This window comes from Blennius ocellaris (genome assembly GCF_963422515.1).
Source record: "Blennius ocellaris genome assembly, chromosome: 15".
Lineage (NCBI taxonomy): Eukaryota > Metazoa > Chordata > Actinopteri > Blenniiformes > Blenniidae > Blennius > Blennius ocellaris.
In genome coordinates this window covers 14604641-14625335 of record NC_137664.1, presented here as the reverse complement: position 1 = coordinate 14625335, position 20695 = coordinate 14604641, and the positions used below count along the sequence as shown (strand labels likewise).

The 20695-nt window shown below is 39.1% G+C and overlaps 1 protein-coding gene across 1 annotated transcript in view; it reads left to right on the top strand.

The window, feature by feature from the left end:
- Positions 1–4213, top strand: part of LOC308140240 (zinc finger BED domain-containing protein 5-like) — a gene marked incomplete at both ends in the record, with an annotated part of 64149 nt that extends 59936 nt beyond the window's left edge. The window contains one exon of the mRNA XM_080509925.1: positions 4098–4213. Within this exon, the coding sequence (XP_080366051.1) occupies positions 4098–4213 (116 nt within the window). The remainder of the gene's footprint in view (positions 1–4097) is intronic.
- Between the last annotated feature and the right edge of the window lie 16482 nt (positions 4214–20695).

The following is a 20695-nucleotide window of genomic DNA, read 5'->3' as shown; positions in this document are numbered from 1 at the left end:
GTTGCGAAAGTGAGGGCTAGAGTTCGTCGTGCTTGGATTTGAGTCAGTCACATTGTTAAGTAGACTACTAACAAAAAGTTAAGATGATTCCACTATCAGGGGGAATTTCAGGATGAATCTAAAATTAACTCTAACCTTGAGAATGAAGCAAGAAAAAAAATCAGACAAGCCTATACTTCTAAAAAACATAATTAATTCAGTTATCATGCCCCCTGCATGAACACCATAGTGCTTATTTCATTTCCATAGATGACAATGATTCAGCTTATTGATGTCTTGTCTTTCCGAGATGTCTGCTGGAAACTGGAGTACCTCAAATACCACTGCAGAACCCCAATGACCTGAGGGATGCCCTTTTTTTTTTTTTTCAAAGTCAAAGTCAGCTTTATTGTCAAGTGTGCTAATATGCATGACATACAGCACAGATGAAATTTCAGTCCTCTCGGACCCACAGTGCAAAAAGGCATGTAACGATATATTAAAAATAACAATTAAAAAATATATACAACATATAATAATCATATAGACAGTCTTCACGAAGACTGTGATGCCATGCTTCAGCAGACATAAAGTCAACTTTTGAACTGTATGAGTGGTCAATGTGAAGCTATAATTGTTGTTCAGGGCACGTGACAAGTTATTAAGACATTTGTTGTTGTGGTATACCAGCCACTGTTGTTCGATTTAATTTCAATAAATTAATCGAGATGAGGAAATGTTTTTCTACTTAAATCCATACTTTCGTAATACAATATGAAACTTTAGCATAAACTTTATAATTTTCTAAAAATGTCACCAGAAAGTGAACTATTCCTAGGTTTTTGTGAGTAGAGTATACTGGACACTGACATTGCCACTGCCTGATGCATTAATCAACACGGTGAGACACTGAGACAATACTTTTACCACTGTGAGGATGGAATCTGCACTATAACTGTGGAGAAACACATTGATGATGCTGCGCTTGCCTCAAAAACTCAAAAAAATGCAAACACAACGGTTGCTCCATATAAAATTTTCACCTAAACTTTATTGGGTACAATCGCACAATTCAAGCCAACTGTATTGGTCTTCTTCTACCAAGTGCATTGACAAATGAGTCTCTTCTTCTGGACATTTTTATGAAATCCTGTGGCACTACAGTCTGTGGGCATATTCCTGTTGACATTTGTAATTTTAACAGTAAACACTTGGTATGCAAAGTAGAGTTTATTTCTCAATAGGCTTCAATGTAGGCATATACATATGGTGGGTTACTATGATAATATGCCCAAAGTATAAAACTCAAAAGTGAATGAAGGCTGTTGTTTTTGACCGAGGGCAGTGGTTTCTTTGCGATAGCTCACCTGTCTTACATGAAGAAAAATACATAATATAACCCGACCCCGACTACTGCTGTCCCCCTGTCTGGGTTACATTCAAATACATCATGGAGGTATTGTTGCCTTGTAAATAAATGCCCACTGTGTCTCTCTCAAATAGTCCACACTGAAATTGCTGTAGGTATTTAATAAATTCTGAGAAAGAACTTCTACAAATACCTGGAAGCAACAGATATACAGACACTCCTTACGGTATTTTGGTAAAACACAACAAATATCAAGATTACATTAATTGACAGACATCTTTGTTTTCAGATGCATGCCTCTCTACAAGCATGAAACTGAATAAAAAAAAAAAAAAAGCACTGTGCAATTGATTTAAGAATAGTCCCACCAATAATAAAATCAATTGATGTTACTTCGATGCAACATCAATGCTCAGTATGACAGAGCAGCATGCCTGTGATCACACACTTATGGACCATTATATTTGCAATGACAAGTGACATGAGAGGTCCATTGAACATCAATCTGAAAGTATCTTTACATTCAGTGCTACTATGCATGTACCCCAAACATGCATTCTAACAAAGAAAATATCCTCATATTTCAAAAGTAACTTTTACAAGCTTTTAAATGTGTAACATTCCTACAGTGCTCTTCCCAATAGTGAGATTGAATATGCAACCAGTGACTTTTCCTTGACAAGGACAACATGATTGCTATTGCTCACAAAGATAGCCTTTCTCAGGGAAATCGCTGGCCAAATGGATGAAAATGAAATCAGATAACATGCCACGGTGATAAATGTTTTAGGTTTTTTTTCTCTCCCGGTAAACATAAAGAAAGAAACCAGCTTGATCACAAGAAGCTTGTTTCAGCAGGGCCCATACTGAGAAGGCCCAATTACCATGCTTTTCAGTCTGAACTCCGGAAAGAGTAACAATCCAAGATCCCCAGCTGCAAAAAAAAAAAACAAAGTTCAGAAACACAACGCAGGAAGAGACGAGAACCCCTGTTGATGATCAGTAAACTGTTTTTTGCTTTGCAAATGGTGTGCAGTGAAAAAGCGAGGTCTAATTTGGTCACAGCTATTAGATGTAGATAAAAGCAGAGTCTAGATATTGTGAAATGTTTAGGTTTTTTTTTATTAATTGAACCTAACCAAAGAAAATTTGAAAGGCTTGCAATCCATAACAATAAGCCGGTGATGTGCTATCTCCAAAAATTTAATCATTGTATTGTAAGCTGGAGTGAAAATGACCTCAAAGTCAGCGAGAGCACTGCTGAATGCTTAATTAGGCAGTTAGTGTTGGCAAGCACACTGCCTAAGTAATGGTGATGGTGTGGATCCAAAACAGAAGCAAATATTATGCTGAGATTTCAGCTGTACCTCACCTATGCTGCCAAATAGCTCTTTGTCCCTAAGAGACTTTCGTTTGGCTACAACACAATGCCTGCTCTTGTACCTCCCTCAGACTGATTCTCTCTTGATCTCTTTATATCCATCTCTATCTATCTCTGTTTTTAAGATAATTTGTATCAAGGTTTGCTGACATGATGCTTTGATTAAAAAAAAAAAAACAATGAGAGGACAAATATAAATGAGGGTGGAACAAATGTTAAAACAAAAAAAAGAAGCTGAAAAGGTAACTTGTGAAACATCAATGGACCACAGGGGATGAGATGGATGGTTACAGAACAATTTAAGTTGGGACACGAAGCCTTTTCCTGTTCCGACATCTTCTGTAACAAGGCTCAAGAATGCTCACAAAATCGAGTTTGTGTACAGAACTTTTAACGATCAAATTACAAAGTATACTCCCCACAAAATGTAAATAAACATGGAAAAGGGAAAAATCAGACCACCCATGCTAATTGAACACACACACACACACACACACACACACACACACACACACACACACACACACACACACACACACACACACACACACACACACACACACACACACACACACACACACACACTCTGAAGCCTGCGGCTCTTTCGTCCCTCCGCTGCGGCTCCTTGAGCCTCAGTCCCACTGCAGTACGTCCCTGAGCGCGGCGGTACAGTAAGGTAAACAATAACAGATAACAGTATGCGAACATTAACGGGAGTGTTTATGGCAGATGGCATATTTCAATATTGCAGATTTGTTGAGAGTGATAATCCTCACAATGTGTGGAAGAACAATGCTTCATGCCCACAGCCACAAAGAGTGGCAATTATTCACTTAATGCTAAATAATCATGAATCACACAAATAAATGACATTGAAAGCCATACCACTTGCACTCATGGTTCTAAAAACCCAGATCTCCTGCACATATCTGCTGATTTAATAATATTGCAGTGACAGTGTGTGTGTGTGTGTGTGTGTGTGTGTGTGTGTGTGTGTGTGGGTGTGTGTGTGTGGGTGTGTGTGTGTGTGTGTGGGGGGGGGGGGGGGGGGGGGGGTCTATGATATGGTCTATACTATGGCAGGATTTCATAGAAATGTGAAAGGCCGTCTTTCTCCGGTCATTGAAAAGACGTCTCTATTAAGATGTCTTTTTATGGTTTATGCATGGTTGAAAATTTAAGTTATGTAAGCAAGGTCTTAGTCAGATTATTATCTATCATGTCTTTGCCGTCATTCTTGCTGTGGTCAATCATCAGGGAAGTGGGTTATCTTCCTAAAGGCAATGTCCCATTTCACAGTTCTTACAGCATTCACGTGACAATAACAAACCGCCACCAGAGTGTTTTTCTGTTGCCTTGTACTGGTAGCATTCATGCCCTCTCCCGGCCGCTCCGGCGACCGAGGGGGGCCCCGTTACGACTGGGTCTGCATGGGTTGGGCGTGGCTGCCGGTGGATCAACAGTCCTCTGTGCTGCCCATTTAACGCGTGCCCCTCAGCTTGCCTCAGGGTGGGGTGTATGCCTGGACAGCCGGGGCCCTGGCAGGTTTTTATTCTTTGCAACTTTGTGTCCCATTTAAAAAAAAAAATTTAAAAAAAAATAAAAATAAAAATGCAAAGTGCAGTGGAGGTTTATTTGGATTTCAAGATTGTACATTGGATTTTATACAGTTGTATTATATGAAGTCCTATTTGTACCCATACAACACGATGATACAGTGCTATTGAGTAAATACCAGGTTTCAGTTGATCAATAGCATGTCAGCTTTCCCAAGATCTGAATGTCAGGTATAACTTTATTTTCAGTCATTGTCCATTATCCCTGGAATACATTAAAGGAATACTGTGCCATTTGGATTTTTGCACACACATTTCCTCCTCCTTAATAATAAACTGGTGCAGACTTTCATTATTAAAGCAGTCACAGTGTGTGAGTATGTGTGAGTCCAATCCCTGCACATATAGGAAAGAATGCCTACATACTGAGTTCTTTCCCACTGCATCACAGCTAAGTTATGGAGGGTTGGAGCCTGTCTCAGCTTCAATCTGGAGTAATCTCGACTGGGGCGCAGAGCTAGCACAGAGACAGACAGATATACTTCTACCTTCAGGCAATTTGAAGTCACCAACTCAACGAACAAACATGTTTGGACTGTGAAAGGAAGGAGAACCTGAAAGAGACATGGTTTACCTGTCGGCAAAAGAAAAACTGCAAAGTAAACAGTTTATAGAGTAAATAGTCTGGACTGCACACACCTCTCTGCTGTGAGCCAATGATAACTTATCCCGAAAATACACACATACCACTCATCTCATTCTACTGGGCTTAATTGTTGGGCTTATTGTGCGTTTGAACAAACTCATAGACATCATAGGACATTGTATTGCTTGACTCCTGGGGGACCAAGACGGATCAAATTGAGATTTGGTTTTGTTGTCACAATTCATGGTGGAGCTTCTTAATGGCCTAAACCTAATGACAGAAAGGAGTCATTGATCCATTCATTTAAAAAAAATAAAATAAAAAAATGCTGCATCTTAACATAATCCAGCCGGCTGTTAACAACAAGATGTTTGGGAAAACAGTTCAGTGGTCTGTCTTTTGCAGTCTTGGTTTTACTAAGCACAACATTGGCAAGTGTGTCACAAAGTTGCTTATAAATGGCTTTCTATCAAGAGGTTGTCCAATGCAAAATGTGTTAACTCCAAATAAGCTTGAAACTGTAAAATCCCGATCAAGTTGATGCATGGATGGAAGGATAGATGAATAGATGGATGAACTTTGAAGTCTCAGATCAATTTCATATTGAATATACCAACAAGATTGCCTCATATTCACCAACTACTGCTATAGAGGAGGAGTTTATAGTATCAATAATACGTGTCACAATATAACTGTGCAATTGATTTGAAGCTAAATTTTCTATTATATTAGCATCATGGTATGTTAATCTCTCAGTCACATTTTAATCTCAGAGTGGCCGCATGAGCCTGTGGAACAATTACCTCAAGCAAAACTATGGAGCAATTTACTGAATTGCTGTCATTGCTCTTGATAATGGTGTGAAGTTTGAGTTCGAATTTCATCCAACAATGTTCATGATCAATGTAAAATCACTAAAGCAACATAACTCGCAATTTTCTCTTACATTTCCACTACTACAAACAAAATACATGTCCTATTCTGTGTGAAGTAAAAATACATTTTAAAAAAACATCCAGCTTTTATTCCCTCAGTGGCACAGAGTTGCTGTTTGTGAGACCTGTGGGTGAAACACTGCAAATCTTCCCAAACACAAACTTGCATATAGCATTAAAGTTAAAGTGGTGTGTTTTGGCCTATATACCATACTGTATATGTGTGTGTTTTCCTTTATATCTGAGCTTATTTTTACGGCCCACATGCTCTGCAGGGAGCACTCCTTAATATGTTTTTAGTGAGCCTCTGTCAGCTGGCTGGAGCTTCCAGATAAGGACTGTTATATGTTGTGTAGTTAGCAGTTAAGTATTGGTGTTCTCCACAGCCCCTTGTGTCACTGCGTTATCTGAAGGGTCCCAGCGAGCTCCTTGGGCTCAGCTCTCCAGGTCGCAGTAATGAGAGAGGATAATTGCTGATCACACTTTGCAAATGGAACAGCAGTACGATAGAGGCCGTCTAATGAACCCCTCCCTACACACACATCAAATTGCAAGTATACAAACACCACTAAGAACATGATAATGACAAACGGTAAAAGAACAATGGGTCACCATGCACCTCAGGGAGCAGGAAATATGTATCATGCTTGAAAACTGCAATCTCCTGCAGAATGTAGTAATACACGTTAAATGTGCTTTTTCCAATTATACATTGAAGGTGACACAATGAGGTCAGTCAGCTGATCCTCAGTAGGATGTCATGGGTGGATTTTCAAGAGTATAATGTGATTTCTGTCCTGCATCTCATATGCAATGTGTTGTGATATTTTCGAAAAATCCTTCATGGATCCATCCAAGCTGTATAACTTTAATGAGCCTCAAGATACAATAAACCAATTGTCATTTATATGCTGTCATTTATAGTTGTTGGTTTATTTACCATTTTAATTGCTATGTTGAATTTAATTTTAAAAAAGTGTGATAATTCTGAAGTGTGCAAGTGCAAACAAGAAGGTTATAGTACATTTTAATCGTTTCATTTTTACAATAAACGTCTGAGGTTCTTGCTTCATCTTTGGTTTTGCTGGATGCTTGCTCCACCTCCCCTTTCCCCAGTGCTTCAAATAAAATGAACTTCTATCATGACTACAGCACGATCTGGCCTACTGAGTCCTCTTGGAGCAGGCCCCTTATTATTAATGGCTGCGAGGTTAAATACAAAGCAACCAAACAATGCTAAAACTCTTACCTCTTGACGTTGACAAAAAACAACAGCCACCTGCTATGTTTGCCTCGAGAAGGGTTTCCCCACAGGAAGAAAATTAAATCAGTCCTGAACTGAAGGTGTATTTCTCAATTGGTCTGTCATATATTTGCAGTTAATGAGGCAATTTCATAAATTTGTCACGCCTCCAAACATTTCTTCACCAGTAGTATATACGGTTTGTCTCCTCTTTGCACAGTTTTGACTGATTACAAATTAGCTCAAAAGCTAATGGCTAGCTGAGATGCATCTGGTTGCTTTTAATTGTCTTGCCTCGCCTGATGATTTAGAGTTCATATATAATTTGTACTTGTTACTTTGGTTTGGCTATTATTAGTATTATTAATCCCTCGTCTGACCAGTCTGAGTCTGACACATTGACTCAATGCAACTACCCAAAGTCATATTTTCAATCTTACACTTTGCACTCTCAACCATTTTCATCCTATTTTAATATAATTTTTATATGTTTTTCTGGTCTTGGGGAAAAAAACCCAAACTGCAAAACTGTGTTAAAACTGAATTAAAACTGTTGTTAATCAACGAGTGCTATCCTGTGGAGTCTGTTATGTAGCTGTCTTAAGTGCAGAAATTATATCCATAAATACAGAAATAGCTTTGACCATCACCCAAGATGCCAAAACCTCCCTTCCTCTGTTGGGATTAATTTAAAAAAGTGGAGTATTTTACAAGAAAGACTCCCAGCCATCTCATATAACAGTAATTAAGTGGTTCACTAAAATCTAATGATGGTCAAAACTGTGATAATAAAGCCCATGATGTAAAATAAACCAAATCTTCTAATTAAAGTTGCATCTTGTTAGTTTTAATTCAACTCTCCATTGCTAATTAAACGAAGTATACTCAATAATGCAAGTGATCTTGAGCTCATGTCACAACTGCACACTTGTCCTCCTTTCGTAAGGCGAGGACAAACATTACACAAGCCGAGAAAAGACGAAAGGAGAGAGGAGACAGAGCACTTTGTCAGTTCAGCTAATTGAGTGTTTGGCCCAAAACAGGAGCCATTTATAAGACCCCCTTCTCCCTCTGGGTCTGCGCATCTCAGTCTCATTCCTTTGGCCCTGTCCAGCTGTGTGCTGCTATGACACAGGGCTTAGTCACCCCTGTTCCTGTAAAGCCCCCTGACTCTTCCTCATTCATCACCACAGAGTGATCCCTGGGTTTAAGGGAAACGTGATAAAGTTGCTTGGCCACTGTGGACACAGCAAGACCCCCCCCCCCCCCCCCCCCCCCCCCCCCCCCCAAGCTAAATTGGTCTTATCAATCAAAGTCCTTCCGGAGTTGAAACACCCCCTCTGATTTTAATCTTGCTACAATTTTAAGAAAAGCGAGATACTTACACTCGCAGTGACACCCAATTAAAAATGTCATCATCAAGTTTGTCAATATTCTCAATTACCGTCCCCATTTTGGACAATTACACAAGTCTTTTATTATGTTCGGTGCAGCAGGCGACTACTTCATCTCTGTTGAGGATGACAATTAAGGGCCACAAATGTGTAATCAGAGCGAGCGTCACAGAATCATAATAAGTGTCTCCACCATCTCCCACCCTTTCCAGTTTGAACAGCTGTGACTCCAGCAGTGCTTTTGGCAGCCTCCTTCCCCTGTTGCCTCATTTACTTGGAGCCTCTAAAGAATTTGTTTGGAACAGCATGTGCCTCAAACAACTAGAGACATTTGTGCTCGTGTTTCCTTCTTTTTGGACAAAGAAAAACATGACCTGTACAATATAATGTGGAGTCTGACTTGGAGTTCTGAATTCATTGTAGCACGAGTCTATGCAAGTAAATAACTCTTATCTTCTTTGCTTCAAAACTGTGAAAATACCACAGTGAGCCAATAATATTTGAAAAAAAAACAAACATGAAAAGGCTCTCGAGAAATTATTTACCCAATTTTTGATGCCTGCATCCAAGTCCACAGAAGTAAGAGCGTATCCAGCTACCCTGTTATCAGGAGGGCATGTGAATTTTAGAGTACATCTCAGCACACATACTCAAGAAGGATTATGTGTCCACTTTATGCTGTTTCACAGCGACTGCCATTTCTTTACATTTACTGCTGTGTGTTTAGCCCTCTCTCAATGTTCTGGGCATTTTGAAGTTGGCTGTTGACTGTATTTGCTTTCTGCCATGCTGTTAGTCCTTCATGTTCCCCAGCTTCATCTACCTGAAAATGCTCTCATTAGTGCATTGTCATTGTGAATTGCCTATAGCATATTGTTCAAAGTGTTCTCCAGTCTTCACACCATTCATTTAACTTTTTTTAATTTATAGAAATTGTTAAGCTCTAAAACTATTTGCATTCAAATGTTTAACAATAACACACTATAATAAAGAGATGTGCAAAGAAGCATTGTTATCCAAACTCCCATTTTAAAATGGGAGTTTGGAAATGGTGTTATCATAATTAGATATGCACAAAAAACACAATAAAACAATGTCTGACAATTCTGACAGTCGTTGGTGAGATTAGAAGCATCTTCACTGGAATCTTTTAACAAATCAAAGAACAGAGATGGTGTTTGCCACCCTCAGAGGCAGGTACGTAGTACATAAGTTGGAAACTACTGACTTAGTAAGTCTGACTGATAAGACGGATAAACAAACTGGGTAGCATGATAGTAAAAGCACACCTGGATATTAATGTCTTGCCTGAGGCTTGTTTTAGTCTGGTGCTCCAATGCATCAACATTGTGTTTGCTAAAGCCTGGGAAGAACTACCCCGAAAAAGCAGCTTGTGATAATGAAATACTGAGGTGAATGAGCTTTTGTCATGTGTGCAGCCATAGGTAGACATACCTGTCTCCGAAGTGGCTGCAAGTTATCCAGTCCAGCATATACGAGCCGTTTCTGCTATTTTATTTAAGTTTCGTTAAGCAAACTTAGCTATAGCTTGTTTTTCAATTTCTTTTTCTCGTTCTAATAAACAAATCCCTGCGGATATTTTTTGTGGTTGTATTTTGGACGATGATATAATTAATGCAATGCATTACATCTTGCACAATCTGGTAGCATTAAAACATTCATCATTTTAATGAAGGCTCAGCCTGAGATGTCGGAAATATGAACTCATTCTCTTTTTCAAAGGTTACACTGAATACTTGTATTCGCACTAAGTTTCTAACTCTTCCATCAAAATAGTCCCTGCTGAAAGCATCATTGTAAAATGTTCTTCATTGTCATTTTTGCATGAAATATCCTCAATAGTCAATAGTGTGGACCAGGGAAAGAGCTGATCAGCATAATAGATGTCTGTCGCGAGTATATTTCTGCTGACTTCAGCATTATGTCTGCACCAGTTAAGTGATTTCCAGTAGTCGGCTCCATCCACACCCCCACATTCGTTGCCTGTCATCCTCCTCACTTTAGGCAAAGTGCTGTCTTTTCTTTCCTGTTTTATATTAAGACCGAAAAATGGACTGCAAATTATTATATACTCTCCTGCGGAGCAATTACATTTATAGAAATGTTGTCTGGTTTGCATGTAAAGCAAAACAACTTGTTTGTTTTGTTTATTTAATTACATAAAGCAGTCATGCCAAACTCATTTTCCAGTGGCTAATGACTGGGAATGGTCTTTGTAGAAAATTATCAGCGCTTGTTTTTCTTTTTTTTAACCCCAAGTCCAATTCACAGGCCGGATCTCAAACATCATCTGACAAAATGAGTCAGTTATCACAGCAGGGAAATCCTGTGATTGCTCAGAGGGATGGCAGTGAGACAATGGCTTTTGTCCTCTCAGCTGTGCTTGATGGCGAATACAGTAAGTTACCTGTGTGCTATAAAATCAGCATGACAAAGAGAGATATCCAAAAAAATAACCAAGTAAAGTTGTGTTGTTGATGTATATTTTGGATAAGCATGTGGCACCTTATTTACAATGTGTCCTCATGCATTTCTTCCAATATAATTATTACCTCTTGTCATTATTGCTTGGTTTTTTAGTTCATTGCAGAATATGTCATTCGGAATCCTGAATGCTAAGATTTGGAATTCAATGCAAAACTTCAACAGTCACGTGCATAAATGCTGCTTGCATGGATGTATGATGGTGCAGTTAGCAGTATCAGATCATAAGAAGAATATATCTGGTTGATTTTGGGATTATGGGTCTTTCTGCGTTGTGTTTGCATGTTTTCTTCGTACAAGCGTGAATTTAAGGGTAATCCAGTTCGTCTCAGAGTCAGAAAACATGTTTATGAGGTGATGGATCGAATATAAAAATGAAAGTTTGTGTGTGTTTACTGTCTCACTGGGTTTCCAGGGTGTACCCCGCTTTCTTCCTGGCAAAAACTGGAATCTTCTCGTCAAGTAAGCTTACTAGTAGATGGATGGATTTACAGGTAAATTATATCATTTTCCAGTAAGAAGTACCTGATAAAATGTCAACCTCATAGCCTTTTTGTCCAAACACAATACAAAGATATGCTTGTTATGCTAATTGGTAACTGGATTTCTCATTGAGGTGAATGGGGGCCTTGACTTTGGGATTGACTATCATCTGTACAGAGTGCACCATGAGCTTCACCCATTTTCAGTTGTCATTTGTTTCAAGCTTCCTTCGACCTTAAATTGGTTACAGCAGGTATGGAAGGTAGCTAGATTACCATATTGCACACTATATTAGAGATGGGCTAAAAATATGCTGCTACTGTTTTGCAAATGAGTTGAACACTGTCTTCTCATATAATCATATACGATACACCACAGATGAAGCTGTGCCGCTTTGTGAGAATCAATATAAACAAACTATAAGACAAAGTTTTCACCTGCACCACTGACCTCTCTCAAAGAAATAGAGGTGAAAAGATGCTGCACTGATATTGGCCATTTCAATAAAACCAATAACAACCTCTACATCCTTGATCGGTAGATGAGCGTGAGGTTACCATGCAGAGAGAGAGAGGGCAGCAGTGTTATTATTATTATCTTATCTCATTAACAGATATTTTAGTAGACGTCTTTGCAGGCTCTATCAGAGCAGCAGCAGTGAATACAGAAGAGGAAATGCTTCTTCTCCTTGAGAACCCTGAGGACCTCCTGTCTAATGAAATGCTGTCAAGGTCTAGTGAGCTGAGCTGCCAGAAGAAAGCTTCACAATGGAGAAAAAGCCCGACATCCTGGCACAAAGCGAAGAGGCAGATAGCAACCCCAACTCCTTGTACACTTATTACATTTTGGGAACCACTCAGCCAGATAACGGCAGGAAGCCGCCTGGTGCGTGCAAACAGAAATTTGTTGCTTCCCCTTGACCAGATACATTATTTACTTCGTACTGTAACCCTGGCTGCTGACAACTGTAATTAATTTAGATAAAACAACTATCCTCTCAGCTCAAGTACAATACTCAACAGACTATTGTAGAAAAGGAGAGGAGAAAATCCCACTTAAGTGGGTATAAAGACATATGAAGGTAAAACTTTACAATGCTACATTCATAGCTGTGAAAGAGTGAAAATGTACAATGAACTTGTTAGTTACCCGTCCATGCTGACTGCATCAATGATAAGCTGGAGACTGATCAGCCATACTTTTATTATTAGGTTTTTCTTTTGTGGCCCAATTTTGCGACTGTGTTTAACAATTTTGTGCCGATTTAAACTTTTAGTTAATGGCTGAGAAGCTGCCTTTTGTTATAGTTTATTAGTCTACTTTGTAGATCTGCCATCAGGTACTGCCCTCTTGTTTTGCCCTCCTTTGTTCTCATACCTGTTCCTGATTTCTATGAATACATAAACCTTAGAACTACAAATAAATCCTTAATTTAACACAAGTCCACCTGGTAATTGTTACTTCTTCCTCTCTACTTCTTTGTCACGACTCAACGTCTGCCCGCAAGATATTTTCCAGCTTTTTAGTTATTCCCTTGTTTGATCCGGATCAAAGCTCAAGGGAGAGTTTACAGATGACGCAGACTAATCAAGAAAGTCCATTAAGTTAACTCTGGCCGAGATGGCTCTTCCTTGTTTCCAGTGGTAGGTATCTATCGATCGTGGTCCAAAGCAATGAATCAACCAAGGCATCATGCATAGACAGGGCATGACACGCATAGTTTCATGAAGGCCCAACTTGGCACCTTCCAGGACTTCAGGATGTGGCGCTAATGTAGCATGTAGGTACTAAATACCACTGTGCAATTTCAGAGTTCTAGATGAGCTCGTGCTCAGATGGGTCAAGTATTCCTATTCTAACTTCCACTTTATTATTTGTCCCTTGAAGAGAGATTTGTTGTGCAGAAGTTGCAAGAACACAGTAAAAATTATAAACACAGCATAAACAGTAAAAACAGGGCAGAACAGTAATATTCTATTCTATTCAAGCAGAAAATAGGGTATATACAAATACTATCTACATATACTATATATAATATGGCAAAAGTGAATGATGTAACAATGTACTCAAAATTTACAGGAGACACACATATTTGGATTTCAGAAATTGATGTATATTTCATGCAACATTTTCAGCTGCTTCAGTAAAAACAAAACAAAATCCCATTGTGAGAGTAAATTATTTGAAATATATGCGATGTGCCAAGTTTGGATCTGGAAAAATGTAATTTTTCTTTTCACTGTCATCCATGCCTGCTCATGTGAAATGTTTTTCTTTGAATATTAAGTGCCATGAGGTACTGTTTTGTAATTGACACTGTATGAATTAAAAACTCATTCATCTGATAAAAATTATTATGCTCGCAGGGATACAAGACAATCCAGCAATATTACAGAGAGGTCCAGTATCAAACAGTAAAAGAACAAATGAGGCATGACATAAATAGGCACTAAAAGCATGTTACACAGGACTTTGAAGCTAAGTCTCACGTATCGATATCTTAAAACTATCATGCAGGGTAGAATACATGAGGGTTGGGATAAAATCCATCCCACCAACCCATGGCTAGTCTGCTAAAAGGCATGAAACAAATTTGAAAAAATAAGTGCAATGCTGCAATTTCTAGAGTCCGGAAATGATTTTAATCTTTTTTTTAATTAACACTGCCTGCGTTTGTCTCAGTCTGTGCAATGTGGTCACTGCACTATGCAGTCTTCTCACCCAATCCAAGCAACGAGGCAACAAGAGGAGCAAACAGAACACTTACCCTCCATTAGTCATAACCAAATGTTCACATGTACATATCAAAACTCCCATGCATCTATCATTTCTGAGGATGGATGAAACAAAGAGGGATAAACAGGATGAACGAACTGACTGCAATATGTGATATGCTTCTGTAATAAACATTTTTTTTTTTTGGAGAACTGAAGCTTTAGGATATATTTCCCAAAGAAATCACTCAAAGAAACCACAGTCTACAGATGCAGCAGAGCTGTATTTCATGAGCTCCACATCTCATGCTGACTTTTCCAGCTAATTAAACAAGAAGCTGAGCTGGACCGAGAAAAATGAAGACTGCAAGGGGGGAGAACCATACCTGCAGCTTGTGTAACAGGGAAAAAAAAGGGGGACGATTGCATTGTCAAAAGAGAGAGAAGAGATATGGTGCCAGTATTTATAACCCTGCCTTAATGTGGTCCAATTGTCAGGAAAGCATTTTCATTCTGATTAAAGAAAGCTTTACACCGAGATGGCCAAGGCCACCGTTGTAGCTGTTTGTCTTTATGACAGCGAGGGGGAAAAAAAGAAAAGCAAAAAACAACCATCACCTCCAGTCGTCCCTTCTGCATCCACGCGATGATTGTCGTTTCCACTCATGTGTTTTTCTATTTCAGGTTGGAGCAGATTAGAGAATAACGCAGCATGAGGTGGGCCTGTGGTGCAATCAGTTCCATGGTGGGTCTGCAGGAATCGCACAATGGAAACACACATGAAAGCTGTTGTTTCACCCACAGAGGGTAATGATAATTGTGCAATTCAGTTCTGCTCGACCTTGTTCCACAGAAAAACACACACAAAAAAAAAAAAAACCTTTAGAAATATCAGAAAAGTCAGAGTATTGTGAACAAAATTTAATAAATATCAAGCTCTTTCTTTGTTACATCTTGACAATAGACAAGTTTATGAGCAAAACTTAAAGCCAAGGAAGCAGTCCACTTCTCCAGGACCGGAGGCAGTAAAATGCAAAAAAATCACCCTCGGTATCATTTTACTGACGAGCTGTCATGATGTCCACACTCATTAAGAGAAAGAATGCAAATACATTCAGCAGGTTTGGTACACCCGAGGGCAACATGCAATTCATCTCAGCAACATTGAATGCAAACAGAGAAAGTGTTGACGAGAAAATCTCATGGGGAACTCAAGAGGTGATCATCTCTTAAACAAGCAGTATGAGCAAGCCAATTTCCACCAGGGCTGTATGTCAGGGAAAATTCTGTCACATTTCCCCTGTAGCTCAAGGTGACATCATTCTTTCACACAGGTTGAATATCTTATTTTTGTCAATCAACAAGCTTTATTTTTAGTTCAGTGTTCAAATTTCACTTTCCAAAAATGACATGCGAATATTTGATCTGTGCTTGTGGGTGGAAAAACAAACTACAAACAAACAAACAAAAAAAAAAAGAAACATGTAATTGAACTTGTGAAAAAGGTACCCAATTGTATTATGTTTTTCAAACAAACTTCTAAATCAGGTTTAGAGGAAAGGTTCGGGTGGGTGTTATTAGTGATCCCAAACCAGCCACTTGCTTCTTGTGGAATACCTTTGATTTGTATCTTCTGTCACTTCTATTCCTCCATTGCTTCTCTTCAATGGACAACACCAATGAGGAAACAATGAAACAAAGACCTCTCAATAGGCTGCTCAGGCACTTAAAATGAGCAAAAATAAAATGTACATGGGCGTCAAACACATTCTAGTTGAGCGGCCACATGCAGTCCATTTTGATCTTTAGTAGGCTCGACCAGTATTGTAATGTCATAATAACTTTTACATTTCAATTCATATGATTTTCTTTCTTGTGACACAGAGCATATATGATGAAAATGTCTATTTTTACAAAACCAAACAAAATACTACAGAACATGACGATCTCAACAACAAAGCCCATTTCAACAAAACTTTCTTGTACGAAATACTGTGAAATGTTCATAAAAATTCTCTTAACTGCTGTATCATGCATGATTTTTAACTCATCCTGGCGGCGTGGCTTTGAAGCTAGTTTGATAGCAATGAGGTCGCTAGCTTTCATGGCAACATCACCTAAATGTCAGCTCAGATCTCAGTGTTTTATTGTGTCGGCCACTCTTAAGAAATTATTTGATTTCTTTCAAATTGATCGTGTTCTTGGTGGTTTGGTAGGCCTCTTGCAGGCTGGTTTCGGCTTTGTTTGACAGCCCTGCTTTTACACTAAGGTTGATACAGAAATTGACATTCATGAAATTAACACCCTCATGTGATTTTATAAGCATGTTTCAAAATGAAGCAATCACTCAGTGTGTCTTTTCCATCTTTTACACATATGTGGGAATGCTAGTTCCTCTTCATCAGCTGAATAGTCTCTCAATTATGGAGACTCGTGGTTCCCAATCCACCGCCTGGGACAACTCCGGGGGTTGGGGTTGGACATCACACTTCACACAGACACTCCTATTAGCTTCATAACTATCAGTCCCTACAATGGTGCACAATTCCATGGTTGGTGAACTATGCTGAAGAGCAAATGCAATATATTTTCATTAAATTTAACCCACAAAATCTTCTTTGACGTTTCATGTTGAGAGGACCTCTGTGGGGTTTTCAAGTATGCAAAAGTTATTAGATCCTGTAGATAGATTCACAGTTGAACAGATGTGCCAGTACAATAATTGGACTGACTAAACTCTGCCAGAAATCCAAAATTAGATCCGGTTCAAAGCCTGGGAGTGACAAGCATGGGACAAACTGAAGGCTCCTGTGATTAAGACAGCGATGCAAAACCCTGGAGGAGAGGATGAGATGTGCGTTTGTGTTTTTCATCTTCCAGTCGGATTGCCTGGTCCAGTGCATAGGATGATTACAGCTCTCATTAAAGATGGACTTAGGATGGTGTTAATCCCAGGGCAGTCTTGTGAACAAGGAGGAGAACTGACAGAGCTTGCAGCCATGATACATATTGTCTCTCGAGTTTGCTGCCTTAGTGACGATACAGTCACTGTCAGTGACAACCGTTTATTTCTCGGGCTAATATATTCTGTGCCTTTTTAATCCAAGTAGTGCATTTAATAGTGGCCTGAAGACTTTTGTCATTCAAACAGTGGCGGACCGTCAGGGCCTTCAAGGCCTTCTCTGCAGGAATGAAGAAAAAGATCTGAATCACAGACCGATGTTGATTATATTTTGTCCATGAATACTTATTAAATAATTCTAAATCGTCTGTCCGCTTCTTCTCATCACTTCTCCCCGGCGGCGCTGCTTCCAGATGCGTACTTTTTAACCAATCACATTTCAGCCATCCCCTGTTGCCGGGTAAAGAAATCTGCGTCGGTCCTTCAGATTCAATTCTGCAGTGTAAGACTAGTGGTCATGTGGGTGTTTCAACCAATCAGATTTTGATATTGGGATGAGCCTTCCAGAAGGCCTAGCGTGATGGCAGTGTATTCAAGCCCTCTGATTGGATGGTCAGAGAGTTCACTCTCCAGCGTGAGCTGGCTGCATCTGTAGCAAGCTTTGTAGACCTAATTTCTCAGGTTCAAGTTAACAGAAAGACATATTTTACACAATAGACTCCAAAATTCACCAAACAAGGTTGGAAGGGTTTGAATAATATCACAGTAATGTTACCTTGTCCTTGTTTTTGGACAAACACTACAACCATACAGATTTATACTGCATCAAACCATTCGATTAGCTAGAATTTGCAATCAGAATCGCTTGAGTGTTGGTTTCTGCCAATTTGGCAGGCTCCAGTTTGCATTACATCTGTCCTCTCTCATTAATATATGCAGTGTATTTAAACCAAAAGAAATATGAATGGCAAATCAGTGTTGATGTTTCTGTCTCATCATATAGGATAAACACCAAGCTTCTGATCTTGTCCTAAAAAATAAGATTGAAGATGATCGGACCATGCAATTCATTATGCTGTTAAGATTTATTTCATTTACCACTTTGTCATACCTCCAAGCATCAACAATCAAATTACATCGGCCCCAACTCTAGAACTTTATGTATAAATTTTTTCAAAATGTCTTCCTCTTTGGGCCTTTTAAAGGGTACATTATTTAACCATTTCCTGTCCAAATAATATCCCACTGATTCTGAGTTGATATATGTGGTTTCAGTGACTGTTTTTACTAACTCTCTTGTCAGTTATCTCTGGGGGGGGGGTTATTAAAAAATGTTTTTGACTTGTGTGTTGACTTTATAGTCACCCTGACATTTGACCAACCCCCTATAAATATACTGTAGTTCCTGAGATGTGATGTCCTCAAGAATGGCCTGAACTGCTCCCCAAGAGCCTAATGCCTGAGGCCACAGCTGCTGCTGATCCGCTGGCATTGAAAAATAAACTAAAAAAACAAAAAAAAACAAAAAAAACAAACAAAAGAGCTCTAGATGGATAATTGGGAAGATCTGTTTTCTGAAAGCAGACGTTACTGACTTACCCTCAAGCTTATATTACTTTGCAAAACAAAACCTGCATGAGGGTATTCTCAACAGAATTGCTGGAATTTGAGTCAGTGTTCAAAGAAAATATTCCTGGCACACCTTCACACTTAACCCTCTCTGAATCAGAGAGGACACCATAGATGCCCTCGCGGTGGTCGTCCATCTGTCCATCAGATCTCATTTGTGGTTCAGTTTTCTGCAGCAAAACAGTGGTAGTCAGAGAGATATGTGGTGGCTGGACTGATGATCAGCTCACAGAGCCAGTGCTTTAAGTGGGCCAGTATGCACGCAGTACCAGCACTTGAAATTTTTACCCTTCAGTGTACCGGGATTTTTTTCTACCATATGGCACATACCGGAACCTTTCATAATGTCTGGACTGAGAAAAGGGGACAAGGGGACACAATCAGCTTTTTACCAGGATTGTTGTTTTAATCCTAGGTCACTGATATGCTAACTTTATTTTTGAGCTATGGAACTCATGTATTGGTACTTATGTGTTTACTGTTTTTTTGCTAAGCATCATGGTGTATCAACAAGTTTTAATCCCGTGTCCCTTGTCCTGCTTTCCACCAGTTGTGAGGCGAGGGAGTTAACCCCGAAGCTGAGAACAGATTCCAACCATGGTCTGGAGACCACAGCAGGAAGGGTTAACAATTGTGGGCAACGTATGGTTTTTGGCCTGCACCTCGGATGCAGACCAAAGAGCGAGAAAACATTCCGTCTCCTCTTCGCTCCATTGTTGTTGTTTTTTTTATGTTTGACGATAACTGATGGAACTTCAGGTGTACATGAGTGAATCAGATATTACAGTGACGCACAGTCTGCTCAGATGTAAAACAGCAATAATGTGTTATTAATATCATATGTTCATTGTGATTTGGTGATTGATGTTACAAATTCTTTTTCCTGTATTCTTTCTATTTGCAAAACAAGTGACTCCAGTGTTTTAAGTTTTACCACATTTTCTGCTAATGAAAGCCAAATTTACAGTATCTAATCTTAGTGGCATGCTATGTTTTTGAGCAGCATTTCCTGTTTTCTCTTAGTATTTCTTTGAATGAACGTCAACCAGATAATGGCAGTCACAGAAGACAAAATAAAATCTACCTTTGCCAATTGCAAAATTAGAAACTATCTCAATAGACCTTTTAACGTTGGGTAATTTACTCATTTGAAACTGGTCCTGAAGATTGATGCAAATATGTTCCTTCAGGAAAACTTGAAACCTCATGAAGTATCTTAAAAAAATACTGAACAACACTTGACCGGTTCTCATTTCTCACCCCTCATTAATTGAAAATCACCAATTTCACTAACAGGGTGCACTGGTACACCAGGTGGAGGAGCCTCTGTTTATGTGTTGCAAGCATACTATTATAATTTGACAGGTTATCTCATGCAGCTAATATTTTTTTTTCCTCAAGGATGTGTGTTTTCATGTTTCCAAACTGCAATACGGGCTGAGGCTAAAAATATTTTGTACACCGAGGAAAAAAAATATTAGGAGTAAGTAAACAAACTCAGAGTGGAAAAGTAATAGCAATGAAGACTTCTTTAAGAATGCCCTCATGGTTGAGAGGACTCTAACTGGATAATTTGCTGTAATGGGCATCAAGGGTGCTCCAAGAGGAGAAGGAAAACCCTTAACCAAGTCATAGTTTTAACATTTCTCTGACTTTGAAGAGATAAGCCCCACTCTTTTAAGAACTCTGAAACTAATCAGTTGAACAGAAATCATAGCGAGTTTCACACTGAAAGCTTTCAATATATTAGGACCTTTTTGCCCCCCCATGTATGTTTTGCTCTGCATGAGTTCAAAAAGGTTGCTGCATCTTTTTGTTGTTTCCCTGCTTACCAGCTCCTCCGTAGCAAACCCCTCCACCTCTGGCTGAGTAACATGGAGTCATATCATTAACAGTGTGGGTGTATTATGGTAATGTATCATTTGTGTTCGGTAAAATTCTGTAAAGTTCAGGAATGCA